At 42.4% G+C, this 24,734-nt stretch overlaps 1 protein-coding gene across 4 annotated transcripts in view; it reads right to left on the reverse strand.

The window, feature by feature from the left end:
- Positions 1–24,734, reverse strand: part of LOC133472897 (sex-determining region Y protein-like) — a 376,487-nt gene that overhangs the window by 21,267 nt on the left and 330,486 nt on the right. For 3 of the 4 annotated variants that reach the window (XM_061764408.1, XM_061764407.1, XM_061764410.1), the window contains one exon: positions 9,501–9,759. The exons of the other annotated variant lie outside the window; for it this stretch is intronic. In XM_061764408.1, coding sequence (XP_061620392.1) covers positions 9,501–9,759 — 259 coding nt within the window. Of the gene's footprint in view, positions 1–9,500; positions 9,760–24,734 lie in introns of those variants that run through there. 4 annotated transcript variants of the gene reach the window in all.

Genomic DNA, 24,734 nt, shown 5'->3' on the forward strand with positions numbered 1-24,734 from the left:
AAAATACTTGAACATAAAAAGTTGTGGATTATAGCTTTAAGTGGATTTTTCAAGTATCGGTACTTCAATTGAGTGTTTTTTTTTGTTTGTTTTTTTTTTACTTTTATTTTATTTTTTGAGCAAAACTATTTTACGTGCATTTGTTTTGTTAGTTCAAAAGTAATTTCTGCTGTCATTTTTGTACATAAGTACATTGCAGTGTCTGCACTTTCTGGCGCATCGTTACCATGGCTACACAGCTTCACCTGTGCTCGTAATTTACAACGGGGACAGGGACGCTTCCTGTAAAGCCGACCGTAGCACTTTTGACTCTCGCTAATTCTCATGCATTCCTTCGCATGGAGGTCACGCCTGCGCTGACATATGGTACCTCGTGTTTTAGTGTTTGGCTAATGAGGGGCCACGGGGTTACCTCCTTGCAACATTGTCCAACTATGTACGCCGTTTTCCAAATTATACAGCATGGAGGATTGAAGTTGAACAACAGGGCTGCAAGGAAGAGGTGGCAGAGTGATGATGTCGGTCCCTTAAGGATGCCTGAAGGCGTCAAAATGACATCTACAAAATACGTGACGTTTCGAACAGACCATTTCCTGCCACGGTATACAAAGTAGAACCGTGCCTCTGGCATGAAAACTCATTCTCATGCAAGACCACGCGCCAACCTTTACGGCAAAAGAAACCATTGGTGCTTTCGCTGCTATGGGCGCAAAGAGAGAAAAACTCAGGGTGTGGTCACCACCGTCCCCTGACTTCAACCCTATTAAGAACCTGTGGAGCATTGTTAAAAGGAAAATTCTCTTGTGATCACGGTGGTTTTGTTCAATGAACTCTCCATTATAAAAGCGAATATAATTGGTGATGAGCAAAACATTTGAATACTGTAAATTACGCGCACAATAAATTGCGATGACAATGCTCAAATAATATATTGTGCGGCCCTAATGTAAATTGCATTGACTAGTCGGGAAAATGAATAAAAATAAAAATGCGCATAAAAACAGCCCCAGGAGCTCTGACTCCAAAATCCAAACATGTCTTGAGGTCAAAGATCAAACTTTAGCTCAGGAACGAAAGGTGGGAGAGTTTGGAATTCCGTGAGCTTTGCGGTGATGAATAATACATGGATTCTCCTTGATGTGCCTCAGACTCACGGAGTCAGGCGCTACCCGTCTACGAGACAGCCCGGTGACACCGCGGCAAGATGAAACCGAGGCCGTGGGGTCTCCGGCGAATATGCTCGGCTCTGACTTGGAGGCGGGATCGTTACGCCGGAAGAAAGGAATGAAGGAACTTCCGATGCGGCACACAAAGCAAAGGCAGATAATGTTGGCATTTATGTAATATGATGGACCAATTATTAGGGTTCCCACACAGAATAGACGAGGTAAGGGACAAGAAGACAATCAGAATGAGTGAAAAATATCATTTGCGTAATAATTTGGAACGCAGTGCCTTATGGACAAACGTTGAGTTCATGTGCAAATCATGCAAGGTCAATACACAGGGGTTAAACTGACAATTTCGAGTCTGTGGTATGTCTTAAAAATGAATGAATGAATGAAAAAAGACAATAAGTGAAGAAAGAAGAATGAGGAGCTGCCCAGGGTGACAAAGAGGGATGGCCACAGCACTGGAAGAACAACGTTTGTGGGCCACAGTGAGAAAAGGGGAGGACTCGACAATGAGGACGCTGGAGGAGATGGATGGAGAACCATCTGTCCCGGTGGTTCTATTGCGGGGCCACTGACATTTACAAAGCACCGCATTGTGGAGAGCGCTAAGGACATTAGCGGACGGTTACTGAGCAAAGGGTGCTTTGACGCCATTCATCACACAGCAACCCTGCGTTCCGTAGCTTTAAAGCAGTGGGTCTGAAACATTTCACACCAAGTATAACAACAAACCTCTGTTTGAAAACAAACGGCTCTAAAAGATTAAATGCAACTGTAATGTACTTCAAATACAAATGAACTGGATTTAACGTGTACTGTACTGGATTAAGAAAAAAAGTTAACATTTAATGTTATTTTGTAACCATTGGAAGTGTTGAATCTCATCAAATGGCAATGACCTATGGGGTCCCTCAAGGGTAAGTTCTTGGACCCCTCCTGTTCAGCCCGTATATGCTACCCTTGGGTCAAATTCTTCAGAACTTTAATTTGGACGATCATAGCTATGCAGATGACACAGTTATATCTAGCAGTGTCTCCAGATGACGACAGTTCAATTGAGGTGTTGTGTCACGGTCTAAAACAGATAAATATCTGGATGAGCCAAAATTTTCTTCGACAAACAAAAAAAAATACAGTATTTTGGAATCAACCACATCCATGTTCTATACACAAAGATAAAGCATGATGAAATGTAAATACAGAAAAAAATGTATGGGGCCCCAACCCCTTTTTGGTCGGCGGTCTGATCGGGATTAATTGCGGCGCGGAAAAACAATCATAAGAAAACTCACAATCTCATATTCCGTGGAGGGTGTTTCGATATCGAAATTCAGTCGAATGAGCGGGCGGACGGAGGTACGGGAGGATGTTAAGGGTGTGCTGAGCGGGCCCATTAAGGCCAGCGCGTGGTTGTTATTTCCTCACCTGGCGGAAAGCGACACACTGCGCTCGTTATCACCGAACACAATGCAACAGTTGTGCTTTAATAGCCTGTGCACAGTCACGTCAAAAAAAAAAACAAAAAAAAAAATCAATAATTCATATGTGCATACATTTCCCCGACAACCAACATTGACCACTGAGGACCTTGCAGCCTCGGTGGAAAAGAGCGAATGGGGATGAGCCGAAAGACGGGGGATCCATTTTCAAGATAAAGTTGCATCTCCTTGGCTATGATGGAGTCCCTTGCGTGACCTTATCACACTGTCGCGCATTCAGCGTAACAAGGAAGCTGATGTTTTTGTAAACAACTAATATTGTTAGTCCCCTCAGCTTCCTGTCCTCGGCCGCCGCGGCCTAATTAAGGCTGGATTTCGATGGTGGCATTTGGGTTGGCGTGGGTCCGCGTCGCGCTTCCCGCTAAATGACCGCCGCCGCTGCGCTATTATTCCTCTCGTCCTCGCCGCCTCCTCTATTTACGGCTCAGATGCGACGGGGGCCTCCCTAATTGCGATGGCGTATTAGCCGCGTGTTATTTCAGCTCCCAGTTGAGGACGCGCATAAAAACCCGCTGACGTTTATCGAATGCCAAAGGTCTCCGACGGGCTGATTGATTGTGACCCCTTTGCGCCGAATGGTCTCGATTAGGATTGGTTGCCACGTCGCGGCCATCTTGACGAGCTATTCGCCCTGTCACCGCAAATGCTAACCGTCGCTCCGAGAAGGGAGATTTGAATCTGGAATCGAGATGAATTAAAGGAGACGTTTTAGAGAATACCGACTTAGTGCTTTTATAGAAATACACCGAACCCCCGTTAAATGCGTGGTGTAGACCAGGGATTCTCAACTGGTGGGTCGGGACCCACAAGTGGGTTGCGAATCCCTTTTGGGTGAGTCACAGACGTCTGGTGAAAAGAAAAAACAACAACATTTATTCTTCCCAAGTTCCCACATTGAACATTAGCTAAGCGACAGCGAAGGCCAAAGGCCAAAGTCAACCAAAGGAGAAAAAGTATTTTCACATGCCCTCTTAAATCTGGGTACCTTAAGCATTTTGTTTTGTTTTGTTTCACGTTCATTTGTGTATTGTTACTCGAGCGGTCGAGTTCATGTGATTTTTGGCATGGGTGCTTTGTCAAGTACTGTCAAGTGAGTCGCGACACACAAGTACACGTATACTGTAAGTGCCCTCTTATTCACCATGACCAGTACCTCGGCGTTATTTGTGTTTTACGCAACGTTTAGTGAAAGACGCCATGTAGGAATCGCTAAGTTAGTGGTCTAATCACGTCACATTTGAGCCCCCTCATGTTTGCATTCCTAGAACCGGCCCTGGGCACCACTGCACGAACCCCTTTAAAACGATAAAGTTGTCGCCTGATCCACAGCCTCCTCAGTGTGGCTTCCTTTAAAGCTCGAGAAAAGAAGAGATGCAGAGCACCCAAAAAAAAAAAAACCAAACAAACACAAAAAGGAGGCAAGACCCAAGACAGTCCAGTTGTGCTTAGGACTCGGCTCCCTCTTCTGACGGAAAAGAAAGGCGACGTTTACACTCGGCAGAGCGGGATGAAAATAGACTCATGCTAGACGGGAAGACTTTAATCCACACACCCCTCCCCCCCCCCTCTTTTTGCTGTCACACAGCTGAGCGCCGTCTTGGGGTGTAGAGTTTGTGGGGATTTGAAAACCTCGGCGAGACACGACCCCCACCTCCGTTGCGTTCGTGCATGTCGTGGAAGAAAAGGCCCACCGTGTGCACAATGCCGCCAAAGCCTCGTTGGGTATTCAAAGCAGCAGGCACTCGCGTATTGATCCATGAAGGGACAGAACCGCATATGACTCGAGAGAGCTGTTAGGTGGATATAACACTGACCGAAGGGCTGAATACTTTTCCATACAAAGAGCTCCATCCGGCGTTCCAGCGTGCATGCAAAGCCGGCATCACCCGGCTGCGAGGAAAACTTCCTCGCACGCTCCGGTTCGCCTTTCAGAGGCCCCCAAAAAGAAGGATGACCGGGCGGGTGGCGACGAAGAGGAGGAGGTCATAATTTTCCGCGTGATCCTTCCCTGGCCCTCACTCCCCGCAGGGATCACGGGAAATAAATGACGGCCCAACAATTTCGCAATACAATACACATGATGGAAGGCGATGTCGAGCGGTGAAGTCGGGCCGGGGCGAGGAGGGAAATTTCGCCACTCGGTGGATTAGCGCGCCAGAATGGGCGTCTTATTTCACGAGTGGATGGGGAAAGGTATATCAAAAAAAAAAAAGAGGGCCCATTTGTTTCCCCTCCACCACAAATTACCCTCACGGCACGCCCACGTCGCGCGTCTGGCTGGATTTATGGCGCCCGCCGAGGTAGCTTCGTTCTGACACCGCGGAATTTATCCAACTTCTCTCTGCGGCTCAGATGAACCGAAGACATCGGTGGTTCCCACCTAAAATAATTGGGCCCAAGTGTTCATTAAGAGGTTTTAATATTACTGTTAGCCACTATACCATTATGCACAGTTTGAACAATAACACTGCACTTTAATCTAGGAAAATAAAAACTGTACTTACATACTTTAAAACACACTTAAATATCAAACACACAACTATATAATGAGCGAACCAGAACCTTCCTTTTGGCTGTTGATTCAAACTTTTCTTTCACTCCAACGATGCAGCGGGAGTTGCCCCTGAAACTATGCTACCTTCAAGCAGCGGCACAAAAGCTGTTAAAAAAAATAAAAAAATTAAATATAAATATATATATATATCAAATAAGAGATGGAAATCCTTTCACGACGCGCAGCCTGTAGGGGAGGCGCTTGACTTCAGTTCAAGGATTTCTCCGCAGACTCCGTGCAAAGGAGCTGCTCCACTTTCCCAACCCTATCCTCAGCCGTAATCCTCGTCTTTCCATTACGGCTTCAACTGTTTTTTAAGATGAAACTTTAATGATCTCTGTCGGGGAAAATGGGTCATTGTGCTGACACAAAGCCGAGTATTTTAAAAGGGGGAGTAAGGAGAATTGAAAAAAGAAAAAGAGCAATCTGACAAATTGAGAGCAGACGTAAGGATTCGGGAGCAGCGCTGCCACTTGTTGCCCGCAAAAATTCAACAACGTGCAGTGAACAAGTATAACTTGAAAACAGTTCTCCAGTGACTTACTTTTTTTTTTCTTTTTTCTTCGTTTCATTAATGTTTGTAATGTTTTGTTTTTTTAAAAGGGGAAAACAAGCTCTCTATTAAAACGTACAAAAATGACAAATAGAATGAAAAAAAGAATAACAGATTTGGTCGCAGTTTCTGATTCAATGCACATTGTGCTGCTGACACTGGTGTGCGCGTCTTGGCCACCTGGGGGCAGTATAGGGCAGATATACAAATATACAGTGCTGCACTAGAGACAGTAGATCCTCTCTCAGCTTCTCAGTATAGGAGTAATAGCAGTTCTTCTCAGAGAAGAAAGAACACATGCCGGCAAGTATTGTTATATTGTTGGTCTGCATGTGTTGCAGCACCGTTTGTGCTCAGATATCCAGCGGTGAAAGGGTAAAAACGCCGCCATATTGATGCTAATTTGTAGCCCGTGTGCCTTTTGTGGAATTTTCCATTGAATGCTAACATTCAGGTACGTTATAAATGCACGTGTAATTCTCTTTGTTTTATGTTTAGTTTGACAGTAAATGTTCAGTTCAGTTTATTTTTGAAAGGGGACAATGCAATTTCATAAAACACATGAAGTACACATGGTTAAAAAAGCCAGAATTAGCCAGAAGGCTAGTTTTCATCTGTAGTCCCCTGGCCATGATGTAAAAAAGCAGTAAAATACATCTACAAGACATTATAATACAGGATACATAATCAAACTATACTATTAAGAGAGAATAAAACCATAATTTTTTTGATCATAACAAAAAGACAACATAACATACTTGTCTTTTAGTGTTGGCAGCTATAGGTGTTAACTAGCCACATTTTCAGTTTTTTTGTGAAGGCCTTGTATGATGTAAGCAGTTTAACCTCCTTAGGTACTGAGTTCCACTCACCAGCGCTCCTCACTGACCAGGCTGACTTACTGAAAGTGCTCCTGCGCAGAGGAATGAGACAGTCACCTCTGACAGAGCCTCGAGTGACACGCTCAGAGCTGTTTCTTTGGCTGATGAACTCAGCCAGAGGAGCTGGGGCCAGATCATGCAGTACTTTATAAATCAAATTTAAATCTGCAAATATGTGAAGACGGTCCCAGTTTAAAAGACTGTATTTTTTTAAAATTGCACAGTGATGATAGTGCCTTGGTTTTTTATCCATCACTTTAATTACTTGTTTGTACAAAACTTCCAATGGTTTTTTTGCATTCTGACCAGCCTGGGACCAACTGGTTATGCAATAGTTAAAGTGACTAAGAATCATCGAATGCAGGTAAATTTTTGCAGCTTCAGTTGACATTTCATTCCGAATTGCACGAAAATTTGCGAGGTTTAATTTGATATTTTTACACAATTTGTCAATATGGGCTTTAAAGGAAAGCTGTGAATCAATTATTAACCCAAGATATTTGTATTGGCTGACAATTTGCATTTTTTCTCCATTAACAAGTATGTCGGGGTCAGGTGATACTCTATTTGTTTTAGTGAGATACATGCCTACAGTTTTAGAAACGTTTAGCTGTAGACAGCACTCCTGCAACCAAGTTGTGACACAGGACATTGTATTAGTGAGTTTAGCAGCAACAGTATCTTTGGAGCGACCATGAACAAAGAAAACTGTGTCGTCTGCATACATTACGCACTCTGCTTCAGAGCAAACAGTGGGCAAATCGTTGATATAAAGACTAAATAAAAGGGGGCCCAATATTGATCCCTGAGGGACTCCAGAGGTTAGCCTAAGAGACTCTGATCTGCAGTTGTTAACTGATACAGATTGTGTTCGGTCATGCAGATATGATTCAATCCAGCTCACAGCTTTGCGAGAGAAGTTAAATTTTGAGAGCTTGGTAAGAAGAACAGAGTGATTTACTGTATCAAAAGCTTTCCTGAGGTCCAAGAACACCACCCCTACAACTCCACCCTTGTCGAGAGAAGATTTTATTTTCTCAATGAAGAGGCATGTAGCCATTTCAGTGGAATGCTTGGATCTGAAACCAAACTGCATGGCGTGGAGAGAGGGGGAGCTGCTGATTAAATAATGGACAATCTGCTCTGACACCCATTTTTCTGCAACTTTGGAAATGGCCGGAAGAATGCTTATAGGTCGGTAGTTATTCAGAGAAGTTGAGTCACCGGATTTAAAGACAGGGGTAACAATAGCAGATTTCCAGGCCTTTGGAAAGTGACCAGATGAAATTGAAAGATTAATGATTGAGGCAATAGGAGGAGCAAGAGTTGAACCTAGATCTTTGAGCATGCTCGTGTCCATTCCAAAAACATCCTTTGCCTTAGATGGTTTGAGTGAATGAATTAAATCGATAACTTTGGTCTCAGTAATATTTGTAATAGTAAAGAACTGCGTTGTAGACAATGCAGGGTATTCCTTCATTTGTTTTACTGCAAACTTAGAAGAGATTTCTGACACAGATTCAATGAAGTAGTTGTTAAAAGCATCAGCCATCACTTGAGATTCCATCAGGATGTTTCCATTTAATTGAATTTGCATTAGTTTTGTTTTGTTATTTTGTGTGACACCCAATAGTTTTTTAATATAATTCCAGGTTATTTTTGAATTTCCCTTCGCACTATTCAGAGCAGTAATGAAAAAGTCAGTTTTAGATTTTCTTATTTCTTTCACTACCCTATTTCTCAGTGAGATAAAGTGCTGTCTATTGTATCCTGATTTGACCGACAACTTCAAGGAATGATCGCGTTCTTTCATCAGTTTCAGAATAAATGTGTTTAACCAAGGCAGGCCATTCTTTCTAGCTTTTAGTTTAATTATCCGTGTAAATTGTATAATAATTTCTTGTATTTTGTTGGCAAATTTAGAACAATCCTCATCTAAATTTTTACCAGCGAGTAATACATCCCAGTTTACTTCTTGGATGGAATCTTGGAAATTTTGTTGTTCATGTTTTGGTATCCTATTGGATTCAGTGGTGGCCAAGGGTTTGAAGCGCTTTTTATTTAATTTTCTTGAAACCATTATAAGATTGTGATCAGACAATCCTGTGAGCATATTGTATGGCTTCAAGATCCTTTCTGGCCTATTAGTAAAGGCTAGATCAATCTGAGTTCGGGTGGAGTTTGTAATTCTCGTAGGGCCATTAATAACCTGAGTCATATCCATATCATCCATAACCCTTTTCAATTTTTTCCTAACTTTGTTAACTTCCCAATTAACATTTAGGTCACCCATTATTATCACCTCTTTTGCAAGATTGAGTTGTTTCAGTAACATTTCCAGCTTTTCATAGAAAGCGGCATTTGATGAGGGAGGCCTATAAATAACTACAAGAATAAAAGACATTTGCTGTGACAAAGAAACAGTTAGTCCAAGAAATTCTAATCCATTCTCATCTGTAACATGTATTTCATTACAATTAAAAGTGACCTTGGCATAAATCATAACACCTCCTCCCTTAGAACCCTGTCTGTCGTTTCTAAACATTTTATAACCAGGTACAGATAGTATTGCTGAGGGCGAAGATTCATGGAGCCATGTCTCAGATAGGCAGAGGAAGTCAATATTTGAGTCAGTGAGAAGGTGATTGACCTGATCACTTTTCGTTAAAATGCTTCGTATATTTAAATGTGCACAAAGAATGCCTTTTGGTTTACGTGTTGAGTCCCATATTAATTTAGAGTTATTAACGGTTTGGAACGCCCTCCATTTCCGGTGCTTTAGTATTGCGGGGTTTGGCAGCCCCCTGTTTCTTTTATTGGCAATGTTTGCATATAGCTTTACGCTGCCAGCTTCCGCATCAGCCGTCGGTGGTGGTGGTGGTGGAGGCCCAGCCGTCGGTGGTGGTGGTGGTGGAGGCCCAGCCGTCGGTGGTGGTGGTGGTGGAGGCCCAGCCGTCGGTGGTGGTGGTGGAGGCCCAGCCGTCGGTGGTGGTGGTGGAGGCCCAGCCGTCGGTGGTGGTGGTGGAGGCTCAGCCGTCGGTGGTGGTGGTGGTGGAGGCCCAGCCGTCGTTGGTGGTGGTGGAGGCCCAGCTTGAAGCTGTTGTTTTTTTTAACATTTATCAATTATGTCTGTCAAACTGCTGCTTGTGAAATGAGTTGAGTTACCTGCTACGACTATGTATTAAAAACAAGTCACACAAAAAAAAAAACTGGGGGGCTAGCAAGAACACCTAAAGTAAAGTAAGCTCTGTACTTCAATCGGTCACGCCAAATTTGAGCATTTAGCGCCCTCTATTTAGGAGGCGTGACGTGTCGGCTTCCTGACAAGCGAGGACTGCTCGGTAGGTAGCTATTTCTCCGTCCGGCGACTGATACATACAATTAAGACGGAGCAGGCGGGAGGCGGAACGGCGGGGGCGATGACACGCCGCCGTTTACAGCCGTTTGTCAGCGGAAGAACGAGGGAACGGGGTTGTGACGCACACGCCATTCGGGTGACAAACAGCAAATGGACGAGACGGGCGGGCACTGAAGCCAAAGGCCAACGGACCTGGAAAGAAAAGGCGCTGTTTAACCGATGCCATGGTGATAATACAAAAGGGGCCCTTTTCTGTGACTTGTTGCCATGGTTACCTGCAGTTTAACACACCTTTGCTGGAGACACTTTAATAAGCAGGCGACACATTTGCAATCATCAGGCGAAGTGACGCTTCGAGTCGCTGCAAACATTACTACATCGTACTTGTTACACTTTTACTGAAGAACAGATTGCAGTAGTCTACCTTTGCCACTTCTGACATGAAAAACAAATTTGTGGGTTTAAACTCATTCCCGGGAACAACTTGGACATCTAGGCAAGCAAATGGAGCGCAGCTTTTGCCACAATTTGGTCATTTGTGGCCACAAATTAGCATTTGGTCCCACTTGTGTACAAGACCTGAGATGGAATACTATGCTGTAAATAACAACAAAAAGCTACAAAGACCAACATCAATGGAGCAGAAAGACACTGGTCCTAAAGTTGTTTTTTTTTTTTTTTTTTTTTTTTTCCCATTCAGAGCGTTTATTTGACCGAAAAATGAAAAGCAGCATGCAGTAGATAGAAGCCATTAAGTGAAAAGGATTTCTGCGGTCTTGCCTTTCATCTCTCCCGTCCCTCGTGCGCAAAAAGTATTAAAGATAAGTGGCCCACCCTAATTGCCGCTTAATAACTTGCAAGGTGTCATAATTAAATTTCCATCAATCAACAGCACCGTGCCTCGAACAGATTTCAAAATCATCATATCGCTATGCAAACGGTTACGTAATATTCTCCAAGTAAATTAGGCTATTAAGTGGAACTTTATGCTTTCATTTCGTGTTTCTTAGCCTTTGATGAGCACCACAACAAACAAAAATATCACAAAAAGTTAATATAGCAGTAAACACCTGTATATTTGCATTTTTTCTCCTTGAACCTATCCTCGATTATTTGCTGAAAAACTCCCCCATTCACTGTTTTGGTCCTGTATAGTAACTGAGCGACTCACAACGCACATATAAACGACCGTTTTCACACATATCTATGGACAATTTGGAGCCGAGATTCAAACCCAGAATTTCAGACTGTGAGGCAAACGTGTTAACCAGTGTAATGCCGAATTAGACTTCACTAAATAAATGGAGAGCGAGAGAGAGCAAAAAGTACTGTACTGGATTAAAACAGTTCAGTTTGAACATTTAAATAAATTCAGTGATTCTTTCACGTACCACTAGAGGGAGCCATTGTGCCACATTTTAAGAATCATTGAACGAGAGACACCGTCTCATAGGAACATGTTTACGTGCATGATCATTGAGTTGCTCGTTTTCCCTATTGCCGTGAATGATTTCTTTTGTCTCCAAGGAAATATATTTAGGCCGTCGGAGCCGTTTGCTTTTCTTTTGATTCGCCGTCTTCCTCGCATGCGGGTTGGAAATTCGAGTAAACTCGCAGTCAGCCTGACCTCGATTACTTCCAATCTCCGGCTAATGAAAAGTGTACTGAAGGCAAATGAGAAAAGTAGACGTTTCTTGATTTTATTTTATTTTTTTTCCCCTTTTTCCCCCAGCGGCTGGAGGTAGCGGGAAGCCTTTGCTGCTCCTTCACCATCATTATCCGGATTTTTCTGTTCCTTGTCAAGGGCCTCTTTTGATATAAAGTGTTCAAAACACTTCCGCCGCTGGTACGTACACAGCAATGAGATGTTCCGACCAGAGGGGAAGGCGAAAAGGAGCCCAGCAGGAAGTGTCCACACGACACTTCTGTGCTTCTTTCATTATCTCCGGGTGTTGGCACTCAATGCGCGGCCACAAGCGACAGCTGCCCGTCTCACGCTGTGTCACAAATGCTAACATACTCTAACTATAATCCGGTTAACAGGTCAAATTCATCGCTGCTTTAGCCATTCTAATAGGTCTTACGCAGGGGTTGTCAAACTTTTTACACCCACAGCATGACCTCCAAAAATACTTCACTCTCCCAAGCACCGCCGGAATGGCCAACATTAAAAGAAGTCGTTATTGAGTCAATTCAAACGTGTTGCACATAAAAGTAAGAAATTGTGCCTGAATACATTTTGAAGAACAAACTAAAACAAAGTATGATTAAAAGTTACATTCAATGTAGTGTACTACAAAAAAAAGCCATAGTAACAATAGGCACTCCCAGATGAAGTTTACCATCAAGCTAAATAGAAAACAAAGAGAAAGGCATTTTGTGTATTTACTGTATAAAAACCACAAAACATTACCTTAAGAACATCCGTCTTAATGCTAACATAGAATGGAAAATGACATCGACATGCTAACGGTTAGCATTGATACTTGTGGTTTTAAAAGCGACGGATATGTGAGCATAAACGGGGGAGCAACACATGTAGACAGATAATATGTAAAATACTCACATGCACATATTCTTTATCCTCTAAATGACGAATATTTCAGCATCTTACCGAGTCACTTACAGTAGTAGTACTACTCTTCTTCGTTTGTGTCTGCATGATCGTAATATACTGCCCCCAGGTGGCCAAGGCATGGGCACCAGAAGGAACAGCACAATGAAATGAGTTGCAGCATTAAGTCATGATGCACAAACTGCTTCATTGTTTACATTCTTTTGAGTAAAAAAAGAAAATAAAGGTTTCATTTCAGAAACTGATCAGTGCAATACGCATTTTACTGGCGATATCATCTCCATCGAATCCAATCACGAGCCCATAAGTATTTACGACATCATGAACTGCAAATGGACTTACAGTAAGTTAAATACAACTGGGGGGGGGGGGGGGGGTTAATCCTGTCCTACAGTGCCATGTACATGGATTTCTAAGAACTTTGCCGCATACCACACACTGAGCATCACTAGAGGGAGCCGGCAAACCACAAGAGGTGGCTTTGCTTTTCAAAACCAAAGACAGACAGGTTTCACATGAAAGCGGAAACATTCGCACCTTCTTCCACCTGCTCGCGTCGCTCAGCGCTATCCCTCCCGTTGCCATCTGCGAGACGAACTGATCAAAAGGCGCCGGAATGCGCGATTGAAATGGGGGAACGGTCGGCGGCGGCGGATTTTTTTTCCCAGCCGTTGGCTTCCCTCGCCTGTCACTGTAGCTGTCGCCTTTGAATCCATCTGAACGGCAACGTGGCTGATGCTATCCCAGAAAGTAGATCGCACAAGAGCAAATACGTTTATCCATCGAATCAGCCATTTAAAGAAGACCTGTGGTAAAACTTCAAGGCGTATTAAGGACATTTTCTGTCAATATTAACTCTTCGTTGTTGACATGGCGTTTTTGTCAATCTCGACCATGTTCTTGACATGGGGAGTTGACTAAAACGTCAACAAAAGACATGGAATCAAGTCAAATGTGGGAAAGCGGCCTCCTTTTTAACTTGTAGTCAATCATTTCCATTATATTTTCAGGGTTGTTTGGAGAAAGGCTTATTAAGGAGAGTTTCTGTCAAGCAAATGCATCATATCAAGAGAGCAAATGCCGTTTTCAGAGTAGCCTGCTTTTTAAACCACTGTGATCAATTCAAAGATTTCCCACGTGGCTAATTTTAGAATAAATCTGAAAAGGCATATTGAGGAAGGTTTCTGTCACGCAAATGCATCGTATTAAGGGGGCACTGGATTTTTCCGAGTAGCCTACTTTTCAAGATAATGTGGTCAATTCAAACATTTTCCATGTGTCCTATTTTTACAATAAATTAAAAAAGGTGTATTAAGGAAAGCTTATGTCTCGCAAATACATTGCATTAATTGAGCATTTAACAGTGTAGTTTTCCTATTGTACTTTTTATTCCACTGTGGTTAATTCAAATACATATTCACAGTTTTGGAATAAATTAAAAAAGGCGCATCAGAGGGAGTTTCTGTCAAGAAAATTATTAAATTAGTGGAAAACTTCCTTGTGCCTTCCTGTTAAACATCATGGGACTAACACAGGCACATTGAGATTTGGCTTGTTGCTTCTTGTCAAGCCTTGCCAGTAAAAGTGCCACTTTGCTGACAGAACAAAAAACAGATACGGGGCCTATCAAAGAAAGTGAAGCTACATCTCGCGTTAATTTGCGGCTGACATTCGGCGCGCGGTCTTCAAAACTCATTCGTAGACAGGAATGCGGCGGCATTTCTTTATCGGGCGGCTTTGAAGAGAAAACGCCGAGAAGTATCGCCTTATCTCCACATGCCCGCCATCAAGCGAAACAAGGAAGATTGACGACGACGCGGAGGAAAGTAAAGGCATATTCAGGAACATTTCTGTCGAGCAAATGCACCATATTAAGAGAGCAGCTAACACATTTATCATTATTATGATCCATTGCAGCCTTTTTAAACCACTGCGGTCCATTCAAATACATGTTCCCACAAATTAAAAAAGGCATATTAAGGAAAGATTTTGTCTGGTAAATTCATCAAATTAAGAGGGCGCTAACAGTCTATTAGCTTTTCAGGCAACTGCGGTCAATTCAAATGTTGCCAGTTTTTGAATAAATTTAAAAAAGGCGTATTAGGGAAATTGTGTGTCTAGCGTTTGCATAGTAAAAAGAACACAGCTAACATTTCTATTGTAGCTGACTGTGGTGAATTCAAATGCATCTTCACAATTTTTTATTTTTTTTATAAAAAAGGTATATTAAGGAAGATTTCCGTCCAATATTTGCATCACCCTAAGAGAGCAGCATAACATGGTTATCATTGTGTCCAAAATAAGCCTGCGGGTTTTGCAACTGGTTTTAATACAGCACACACAAAAATGGCTGCGAAACGATATGAGAAGTTTGCAAAGAAGTGGGTCTGTGCAAACAAACAACGCCATCAGCGCAATGTCGACGTGGCTCAAGAATCGGCGGCGCCCGACTTCATCTACCGATGGGGACTCCCGCAGGCGGAAAGTGAGCGCGAAGGCAGAGGAAAGCGATAAATCGGCGATGGCGGGAGGGGGGAGAAGACTGAGCCGAGGTGATGAAGCAATCGCTAGGAGACAAGACGGGGAAGCGAGGAGGGAGATTCATCGCACGAGACGGCAGGAAGAAAAACAGCACAAACATCCACGGTATCATATCGGTATTACATCATATCGCGTGACATTTTATTATTATTTTTTTTTAAACAGGACACGTGACGCACTAGTGGTTCGTGCCTACGCCTCACAGTTCTGATGGTCAGGGTTCGAACACTGAAACCCGCAACCTAAGCGCTAGAGAAAAATCAATGGATAGATTCAAATATCTTGAGGCTCTTCACCCTCGCACATGTGCCGGGATTCAAACCCGTCTTCTCGAAACTGCGAGCCAGATCTGCTAACCACTAGGGCGCCGTGCTGCCCCCAATTGATTATATCATATTTAATAAGTAAGAAATCCAATATTTACTTCTACCTGACCAATTGTTTTGAGTGGTCGATGGACTGCAATTATTACTTCAATGCAAATGTCAAGACGCTAGAAGAGCTTTACAGCGGCACATTGACAAAAGTAATTGATACAATGACATTTACAGACCTTTATCAACAACAGCCGCGATAGGACACAGTACACCTTTCTCCTTCCTCACAACCTTTTATTGGCTTGTGTCTTCCAAAATGTCAAGCCGACATCGGCGTTTAGCAGAGATACGGGCCGGAGCGTGAAATAAAAAAAAAAAAAAAGTCATAAATTGCCCTTGATGGAAACGGAATGAGCGTGAACTCTCGGCGGACGCGATTACTTCACACCAGGCCACAAACGCTCTTTCATCTGGCCCACCAAGCACTAACATGATGCACTATACATATTCATATTTGTTGCATTATTTTGGACGATTCACCCCCCTGCCCCCGTTCCCCCAATAAAATAGGCAAATTCAAATGTATTTCTTCATTTTGTATTCATCATTTCACAAAGTCATTGGTTAATTTATTTATTTAAAAAAAATTACATGGACATTGAACATTTCCAATTAAATATTTTACATTAACTAGAATTTAATGAATTCTAAATACACTTTAAAACATTTCATTTTGTCATTGAAATAAATCAGTTATTATAAATGTACATTTAAACTAATTTATTATATTAAATAATTGGTTAATTAATCAAAATCAATAATTGGGTAACATGTTAAATCTAAATAATACAACAAATGATCTATGTTTTTATTAAAATAAACCATTTTAAATATTTTACAAACTTACAATTTCTTGATTTTCTTAAATAATCTGTTGATATTAATCAAATTAATTGTAAGAATTAAAAATCATAATTATTTTGCTATTAAAAGAAAACAAATTAGATGTTACATGAACATTTGAATTTGTATTTTTTTAATTTAATCACAACTATAAATGGCAAAAACATTTGAAAATGAATTATTATTAAAATATATTTAACATTTTGCATAGATATTTTAACTAGTTATTAAATAATTGGTTAATTATCATAATACAATTATGAATAAAGTTAGACCATGAAAATAATGTATTATTTATTAAAACAAACTTTTACATCACATTTACATTTAGCCTTTTTTTACTTTCGTAAATAATTGGTAAATGTATCCTAATGAAATGAATTCTAATTTAACAAGATTTTAATAAAATTTAAACATGAGAATAATTTTATGTATATCAGTACTCATTCTTTTTTTATTTAATCAAACCATTGCTCGAATAATTGTAATGAAATTGAAAAGTGAAATTAAAAAAATATATTTGAATAAAACATGGATTTATTTTTATTTTTTTCCTGTTTTAAACTGACCTGAGGTGTAAAACAGGAGGAGCACCAGATAAATCAACAGAGGTGACATGCTTATTGGCTCTAGTGCCTTTTTAAAAACACTTCCACCGCTGTCGTCCTCCCTTTTTCTTCAGTTCCGTCCGTGGCGCACTAGATGGCAGTCACGCATTTTCGCAGGCGGTGACCCCCCCCATCAACGCCCCCCCACATCCCATGCCGCCCTCCCCGGGCTGAGCCTAATGGCATGTGGCGGCTGGTGCCTGTGAGTAATGCCGCAGGAAAAAGCATTCCATAACCTATTGTGCTGATTGGCGAAGAGGGTTGGGATGCCGGCGAAAACAAACAAGAGAAAGAGAAGTGGGGAACAGGAAGAGAAGCTTGTGCGGTCCGCTCTTCTAAAAACGCGGGTGGGGAAGGGATGCAGAGGCACAATAGCGTGTACTGACATAGTGCAGTTAATAAAGCCGTTCGGCCAAAAATCCTCCTCAGATATGGTTTTGTGGAGCCGAATGACATCATCCGCCTCCTGCTCGGGTCTGGTCTTTCTAATTAAAGCTCCGACGCGAGGCTCAATACACAAATCAATGGCGGGAATTAAGACTTTCCACTGATGCCTGCTGAGAGAAACGGGCCCAGCACTCTATTCTGGCCATTTACATTCAGCCGTTGACTTGACTGTTGCATTTTGCAGACCATCTCCTTGATATGGCGAATCTTGGTTCATTAAACGGGCAAGCCACCGGTACCCGAATGACGGAGGGAGCTACGGTTAAATTTGAATTCAAGGATTACTGTTTTTGATCAAATCGGGGGCAAAAGGGAACAGTAACGTGCAACTCAAAGATAAGAGACAACAGGTAAGCTATGTTAAATTTAAAATTGAGCTAACTGATAGCCAGTGTTGGGGAGCAATGAATTAATGTAATTAATCCATTACATTACTTGGAAAAATGTGCAATTAAATTGTAATTGCTTTTGGAATTTTCCATGATTACAATTATAGTTATATTTGAAAAATAGCCGCAAAATCTCAGATCCCCCCTGGCTCTCTCTGGTCATGTGCCATTCTGCTGTACTCTCAAACATGACATATTTTTGCAAAAATATGACCTCGAAGCATCACCTTGTGGTGCAATCTATTTGTTTGATTTTGAAAAGGTTAGACTCATAGTTACACCGTTGTACAAAAGCTAGCAGACGCCTCACAGCTATCGCAACTCCAGTAGGGTCTGTACATTTATTTCTGCGTACTGCCTTTGTCTCCGCCCTCTGGTTGTCGGCTACGCGGCAGAAGCGTGACAAGTTTTGTCGCAAACACAAAACAGAGGACGAGTCGAGGAGATCATTTCATTCCGCTTATGTTCGGAGGGACAAAAACAAAAGAAACAGGCTAAGCTTAGCGATTCGAAATGTCCAGTCCTGATGAAATTCTTTTTCAATTGGGGCTGCTCACGTTTATTCTACAAATGGTAGACTTCTTCACGTGTTTAATAAATTAGGCATTCGCTCTACTTGGTATGCGTACACACACACGCACATACAAAAGCGCATATTATAGTACGAGGCGACATTGATTTTAATAGCCACTTTAAATGTCTTTATTATTTTAAAAGCACTTTATGAGTCGCCCCCGGCGTTGCAGACCACCATATGAGATGATGCTTAAATCATCTCAAAAAGACGCCGCCGGTGCTGGTGACGACCTCACGCGCATCAACTACTAGCGCCTCCTTTTGGATTCAAACCGGTTTGAACTCAATTTATCGAGGTTTTCCCAGATGAACGGGGAGGGGGACTGCGCCGCCGCAGGTTGTCATGGTAACAAAAGTTGTGCCACCTCCACGAGTGAAAACACAAATGACACTTTTGCTTCGTCCGCGTGGAGGCTCGTGTTTCAGTTTGAGAACAAGTAGCCGCTTGCAGAGTCGCAACTCCCTCCCTAGCTCTGCCCCTGGTTGTCGTGGTAACAAAAGCCATTCTCAGCTACAGGTGAGCAGTTGCTCATTTGCTTGAGAAAGAAACGCCCCCCCCCCCCCACCCCCCCAAAGAAAAAAAACCTGACTGATTTGTTCCAAGTATGTGCTATAATTCTTTCTCCTATTTTTGTTTTGACCAAATGTCAGCGACTCCTGGGAACTGTTTTAACTGTCAACAATGGAAAAAGAATGTGTGCATTTCTCATTTGCAATCATCAACTTTTTTTTTTTTTTTTTTTTCTACATTCCTACAGAAATACCATAAAGGCTACAATAGGCATCTCAGGGTGTCGAAAGCGGGGACACAGGGAGATTACTTCCATCAGGCCACCGGTATGTGAATGTACACTCTCCCAGACACTTATCAGCTTGGAAGTGACACAACGCGGTGAAACCGCGGGGACTTAAATATTAATTCCAAGCCTGGTGAGTCGAAGAATAAATCCGTTTGCTAATCATGCCGGGAGATGCTCGCCGCCAGTGAAAAGGGTTTGTGTAAATGACTAAAAGATTAGCTCCTTTGCTGCTTTATCTGCAGGTCCAAACTGCAGAGGTGCATCCCTCAAACACCCCAAATTCCTCTCCAGAGTTCCAGTCGGAAATTTAAGGAGGATTTAGCGGCACGCATTTGAAATCCTCCGATTGTCTCTGCAGGAACAAGATAGCGGCGCGGCTTTGAAGATGTAAAGCCGCGCCAGGTACTTCCGCCACGCCGGCAAGTTCGGTCCAGTCGGACGCTTGTCAAACGTGACGGAGAACCCTCGGATTAGAGCCCATTAGCTCAGGTGGGTGCCAATCAAAAGGCGACGGGGCTGCATTGACTCCTCATCTTTGGAAGTAAACATTTGAAGGAAAACGATATAAGCTCCGCGCTGGCGATTAAGGGCCTATTTTAGTTTCGCTTTGAACGCAGCGAGAAAAAGCTGAATTTTTCGTCCGCAGACATTCAGCAGAAATCTGAAAGCACCTCCGTGGATTAGCTAGCGCTGAAGGGCTCCCTCAGATGCGATAATATAGCGAGGAGCCGGTGGACAATGTACTTGATAATGAAACAGCCTATTTGCTCAGATAAGACAGTTATAATATCCTAATGAAAGTCGGACTCCTGTCGCCCTCCAAAACGGCCTGCGTCAGCAACATTCTGGGTAGAAAAAGATGTCAGATTTTTATGGCCGCCGTTCCCGTGGCATATAAAGGTTTATGAAGGGCTTTTATGCCCGCGACGTGCCCGCGGAGTACAGTCACCCGCCACCGCGCCTCAACTCGGCACCTGGCAGAAGTAAAGACAACAGGCCTCGCCGCTGGCATGGCTTAACGGTGTTTCTCAAAGTGTGGAACGCGTACCACTTGTTTCACGAGACTAGAGGGAGCGGTACCCTGTCTAGCAGCTGGTCTCCCTCTAGTGGTACACGAAAGAATCACTGCTTGAGCTCTCACAAGTGGGTCCTACACGGAGTCAACCTATCAGAGGAAAGCGGGCGGTCTTTGCCAAATATGCACAAAGCGGATACAAAACAAGGTCAAACAGAAGTAGCTGACAGAGGGGCCTTTTCTGGACACTCCTATGACAAAAACAAGGTCTTTTTTTTAAATTTTTTTAAAAAAAATGAAATTGACACTTTTATACTAAGTCCAAAACAGCCAAAATGTGGGACTTTTAAATATACTTTTTAAGGAATAAAACCTGTCTTGTTTTCCCCTTACACTAAGGACTACTGCTCTGCCTTATTTTAATGTTCGTACATGGTTACCCAAGTATTTTTTTTAGGTGTTACTCGGTGTAAATGTTTAGGAGCCACTGGTTTGATCAGTGAGAAGCCTTCCTTAATGTTTTCTATGGGCTTAGAATGAATAGAAGATGAAATTAAGGTCAATGTGAAGCAACCTGCTTCTAGTGGAAGAGAGGAGAGATGAAAAGACTTCAACAATTAGGCACTTGTTTTATGAAATCAGGCCGTTCCCTGCTGAGGTTTTACAATAATGTGATATCGCTCAATATCATATTGGTTTAGGACTTCTAGATGAGAACAACCTAGCTTTTCTTTTAAAACCCTCCTTAGTCATGTTCCCCGGCACAGATGTGAACACACACACACACACACACACACACACACACCCCTGGAGCTTAATTTGCATCAGAAGACTACTTCATTTGAATGTCTTTGATGCAGCGTGGCTTTGCTCAAACGAAGTATCTGATCCCAATCCCCTGGACGGAAGCACGTGGGCGTACCGGCGTAACCAGCCGGTCCTACGACCAGCTACTTCTTTGTGTTCCTCTGCATACTCCCGGCTAGCCTTCCTCGATTCAATTTACACTTTTAACATGCACGCTTAGGAAGCCAATCATGCGGTCCATTTATGGAGATGAGGTCTTGGGGCTGGGTCTCTTGCTTAGCCGATGTGGGCTTTACAGCTAAGGCCAAACATGGAAGCGAATATAAGGACTGAGAGTGGAACGCCGTCGGCTTGCAAAATTATGAAATGTTGGAAACGGTCAACGGGAATTAACGCAACTTTCTTTGAATAAAGCAGGAATTTTGACAAAATTGAAGGTTGGCTCATAATAGGGAACTTATAGAGCACGGCGTCCACGAGAACTGAACACAGAAACACTAACGCAAGGGCAGCATTTTCAGATACATTCACTCTGGGACCTGGTTCAAAGAAATGATCCCAAAACACAGGTATGTAGAAACGATAAAAAAAACAACTTTGCCAATGCTTGTTTCAGTGTGGACATGGCCTTCGGATATGCCGCGCCTCCAGTGAAGTGAAGAAAGAAAGAAGAAGAAAAAAAAGGAGCAATTCCCAGTTAATCACCATGAATTCCTTTGTTCCCATGGATTTATTATTATTATTTTTTTAAATATGGAATATTTCCAACATTCCCCTCATGTTAAATTCCAACGGAAATCTACCAAAAATTTACTGGAACTTTTCCATGCATTGCAACCCGAGTAACGTCACACACAAAGATTCAGTTCAGCAACAAGGCATAAAACAGCACAATTTATCACCACTCTTGGTAAATCTCCAAACACTAGACACGCACGAAAAGGAGGGACGCTGGCGTTAAACCTTCTGGTTCCTCGCTTCCAGGTGGGATTTCTATCTCAGTCGTTTTCAATCAATGAGAAAATTCACACCTCCACGAGGCAACTTTCCTCCGCAACCTTCTTGACCTTGACACAATCTCTCAAGTGGGATTGTATTCGATGCGGCGAGCTCGACATTCGGGTTGGCATCGTAAAGCACCAAAGGATGAAGTGCCTTTAAGTGTCTTATCATAAACACACCTTCTGTTCTTTGGGTGTTTTTTATTTTTGTATTTTTCTTTTTTTTACCCCCCCAAGGCCATTGATAGTGAATCTGTTCATTGGCCAGAAAATACACTTGATGATGGATATACAGCATTTTGATGCTTTTAGCTGCTATTTAGTCATCGTGGCTGCAATCAAAGGCCACTGGCTCGTTTGGAACTATTCACGCTCACAATGTTCTGACAGGAACGCTAGGTGGTGTCCTCACTGCACTTATGTCTGAGGACAAAGACAACGTGGCTCTGCGAAGAATTACCTCTGGTCAGTGGTGAGAAATAACCAAGTACGAATACTTGGTTACAGTACTTGAGTAGATTTTTCAGGAATCGGGAGTAAACTGTAAACTCTAAACTCTGGAAACTTGCGCATTTATTTTACTTAAACAGTGGCGCCTCAGTTTTCGTGATTAATCCGTTCCAGAAAGTCTGACTAAAACTGAATTGTACGAAATCCAAAGCAATATTTCCCATAGGAAATAACGTATATCCAATTAATCTGTTCCAGATAACCATAAATATTAAGAAAAATACATTTTAGAGAGAAACTACAGCTTTACATACAAAAACAGTGCCTTCTTCATCAATGGGCTGCCACGCGGAACTTTCTGTTGGCAGGGCATATTCAACATTGCAAGGTTTTATTAAGAAAACCTAGGCAATAAGCCTCCCAGTCTGCTCAGCAAAATTCTGGCAAGTTGGGGCAACATTGACGGAACATCCTGTCGAAAGTCAGGCCTTCAAAAAAAAGAACCCCAGTTTAATAGTTTAACCTCAGTTTATTTGGCTTTATGGTGGCTCAAAGCAATCAGACGAAAATTATTTTTGAGCTTGTTTATTAAGTGCGACTTTTAAATAAGTCACCAAGTGGACATAGAAAATGTGGTGTAACTGCATTATTATACTGCATGCTTTTATTTCAAAGGTCTGACTTTTGACAGGATGTGGAACTGGGAAAGAAAATGTAGACGAAACCCCCCCAGAATCATCCGAAAATTAGGGCATACGAAAACTGAGGTTACACTGTACAGATTTATGTACTTTGTACTCCTGACTTTGTTAAAATAAGCTTGTTACTTTTTTCAAGCTCCATGGATGACAACATGAAGTAAAAAGACGTAAACATAAACTCAACTGTGGCTGAGATTTTGATTGAAATTTTGGGGCCTTATAACGCAGAAAAAAATAGGGACAGCAAAGGGAATCTTTTCTGTTCAGAGAAGTTAAGTAAAGGGGTTGTATATGTGACAGTTTAAAAGAAATGGTTTTTGAACTTTTGTACTTAAGTACATATCAGGCACTGTACATGGTGTTGCGTTTCGTGCAGATGGTGCCGGTTTGATTTCCAGTCAGTGCCCCCAATACCCAGTCACCGAAGCTCATGAGCTGAATCAGTATTTCTACTTTTACCAGAATACTTTTACTTTTACAGAGTACATTTTCCACCTCAGCTCCTGGTAATCACATTTTCCAGTCCTACATTTCTACACCATCACATCTTCACCCCGGTTATTTTTCTGCTCCCCTGCTGAGCCGTGACACCTGATATTTGCGTTTGAATTAGCACACCCAATCACTTTGTATTGATCGCCAATTATGTTTCTTTATCGGCTAGGTTGGAGATTTTTTTTTTTTTTTTTTTTTTACCTAAAAGAAAGAAAAAAGCCCAGCTAAAGGTTGCCCACAGCTGAGTGAGTAATGGTTGAACTATTGTTTGACATCAATCGATAATGTGAAATGAGCATCACAGAAAACATACATGCAGGGTCATTGATCGGTTGATGGAGGGGAGGGCGAGGACAAATTAAGGCCGATTATGTGTTTATGTGGCACTCGAGGTGAACGTTAGCGTTCAAATGTTCCAGAAGACAAGATCACCCTTCCCTGTCCCTCAAAATGAAACCGACTCCCGCTATTCTCCTGGCGCTGGCGCGCCATCCTGACCATAGCGCGTCCATTTCCAGGACTAGCGTTCCATCAAGCTGCCTGATGAAGAACCGTGTCTGGGCCACCTGCGTTTTTGATTGGAAGGTAGCCGGCACTCCTGTCCAGGCAACCCGATGGGGTTAAATGGCACTTTAATCGTATGGGCCGTGATGCACGAGAGATTGGGTTGTTGAAGGACACCGCCGGGTAAACAAACCCAAACAGAACCAGGCGATAAACAGGAAACGACTGTGGATGTTTTTCATGTTAATAAAATCGGATTTCATTCCAAAGCCACAGAGCTTCAGGGACTGCTTTGTCTTTGGATGATTGTTGTTGTATGTCTGGGCAGATGGTGTCTGTGCTGGGTTGCGGGTGATAAAGCGCGTATCAAGCCAGTAATGATAGCATTAGCCGGGGGAGCTGCAGGTGGCTCATCACGATGTTTGCCTGCTAAACTGCTGACTTATGTCCCAGGGTTAAAAAGACCACAGACACCTAATAGGAAGTGGGAGGTGTAGGATGCTTTTTCTCCTTTTTATTTATCTCGGTGTGTCACTTTCTCTAAAGCTTGAGAGAGCGAAAAGGAGGAGAAAAAAAAAGTCAAAT

Source organism: Phyllopteryx taeniolatus, chromosome 23, assembly GCF_024500385.1.
Source record: "Phyllopteryx taeniolatus isolate TA_2022b chromosome 23, UOR_Ptae_1.2, whole genome shotgun sequence".
Classification (NCBI taxonomy): Eukaryota; Metazoa; Chordata; class Actinopteri; order Syngnathiformes; family Syngnathidae; genus Phyllopteryx; species Phyllopteryx taeniolatus.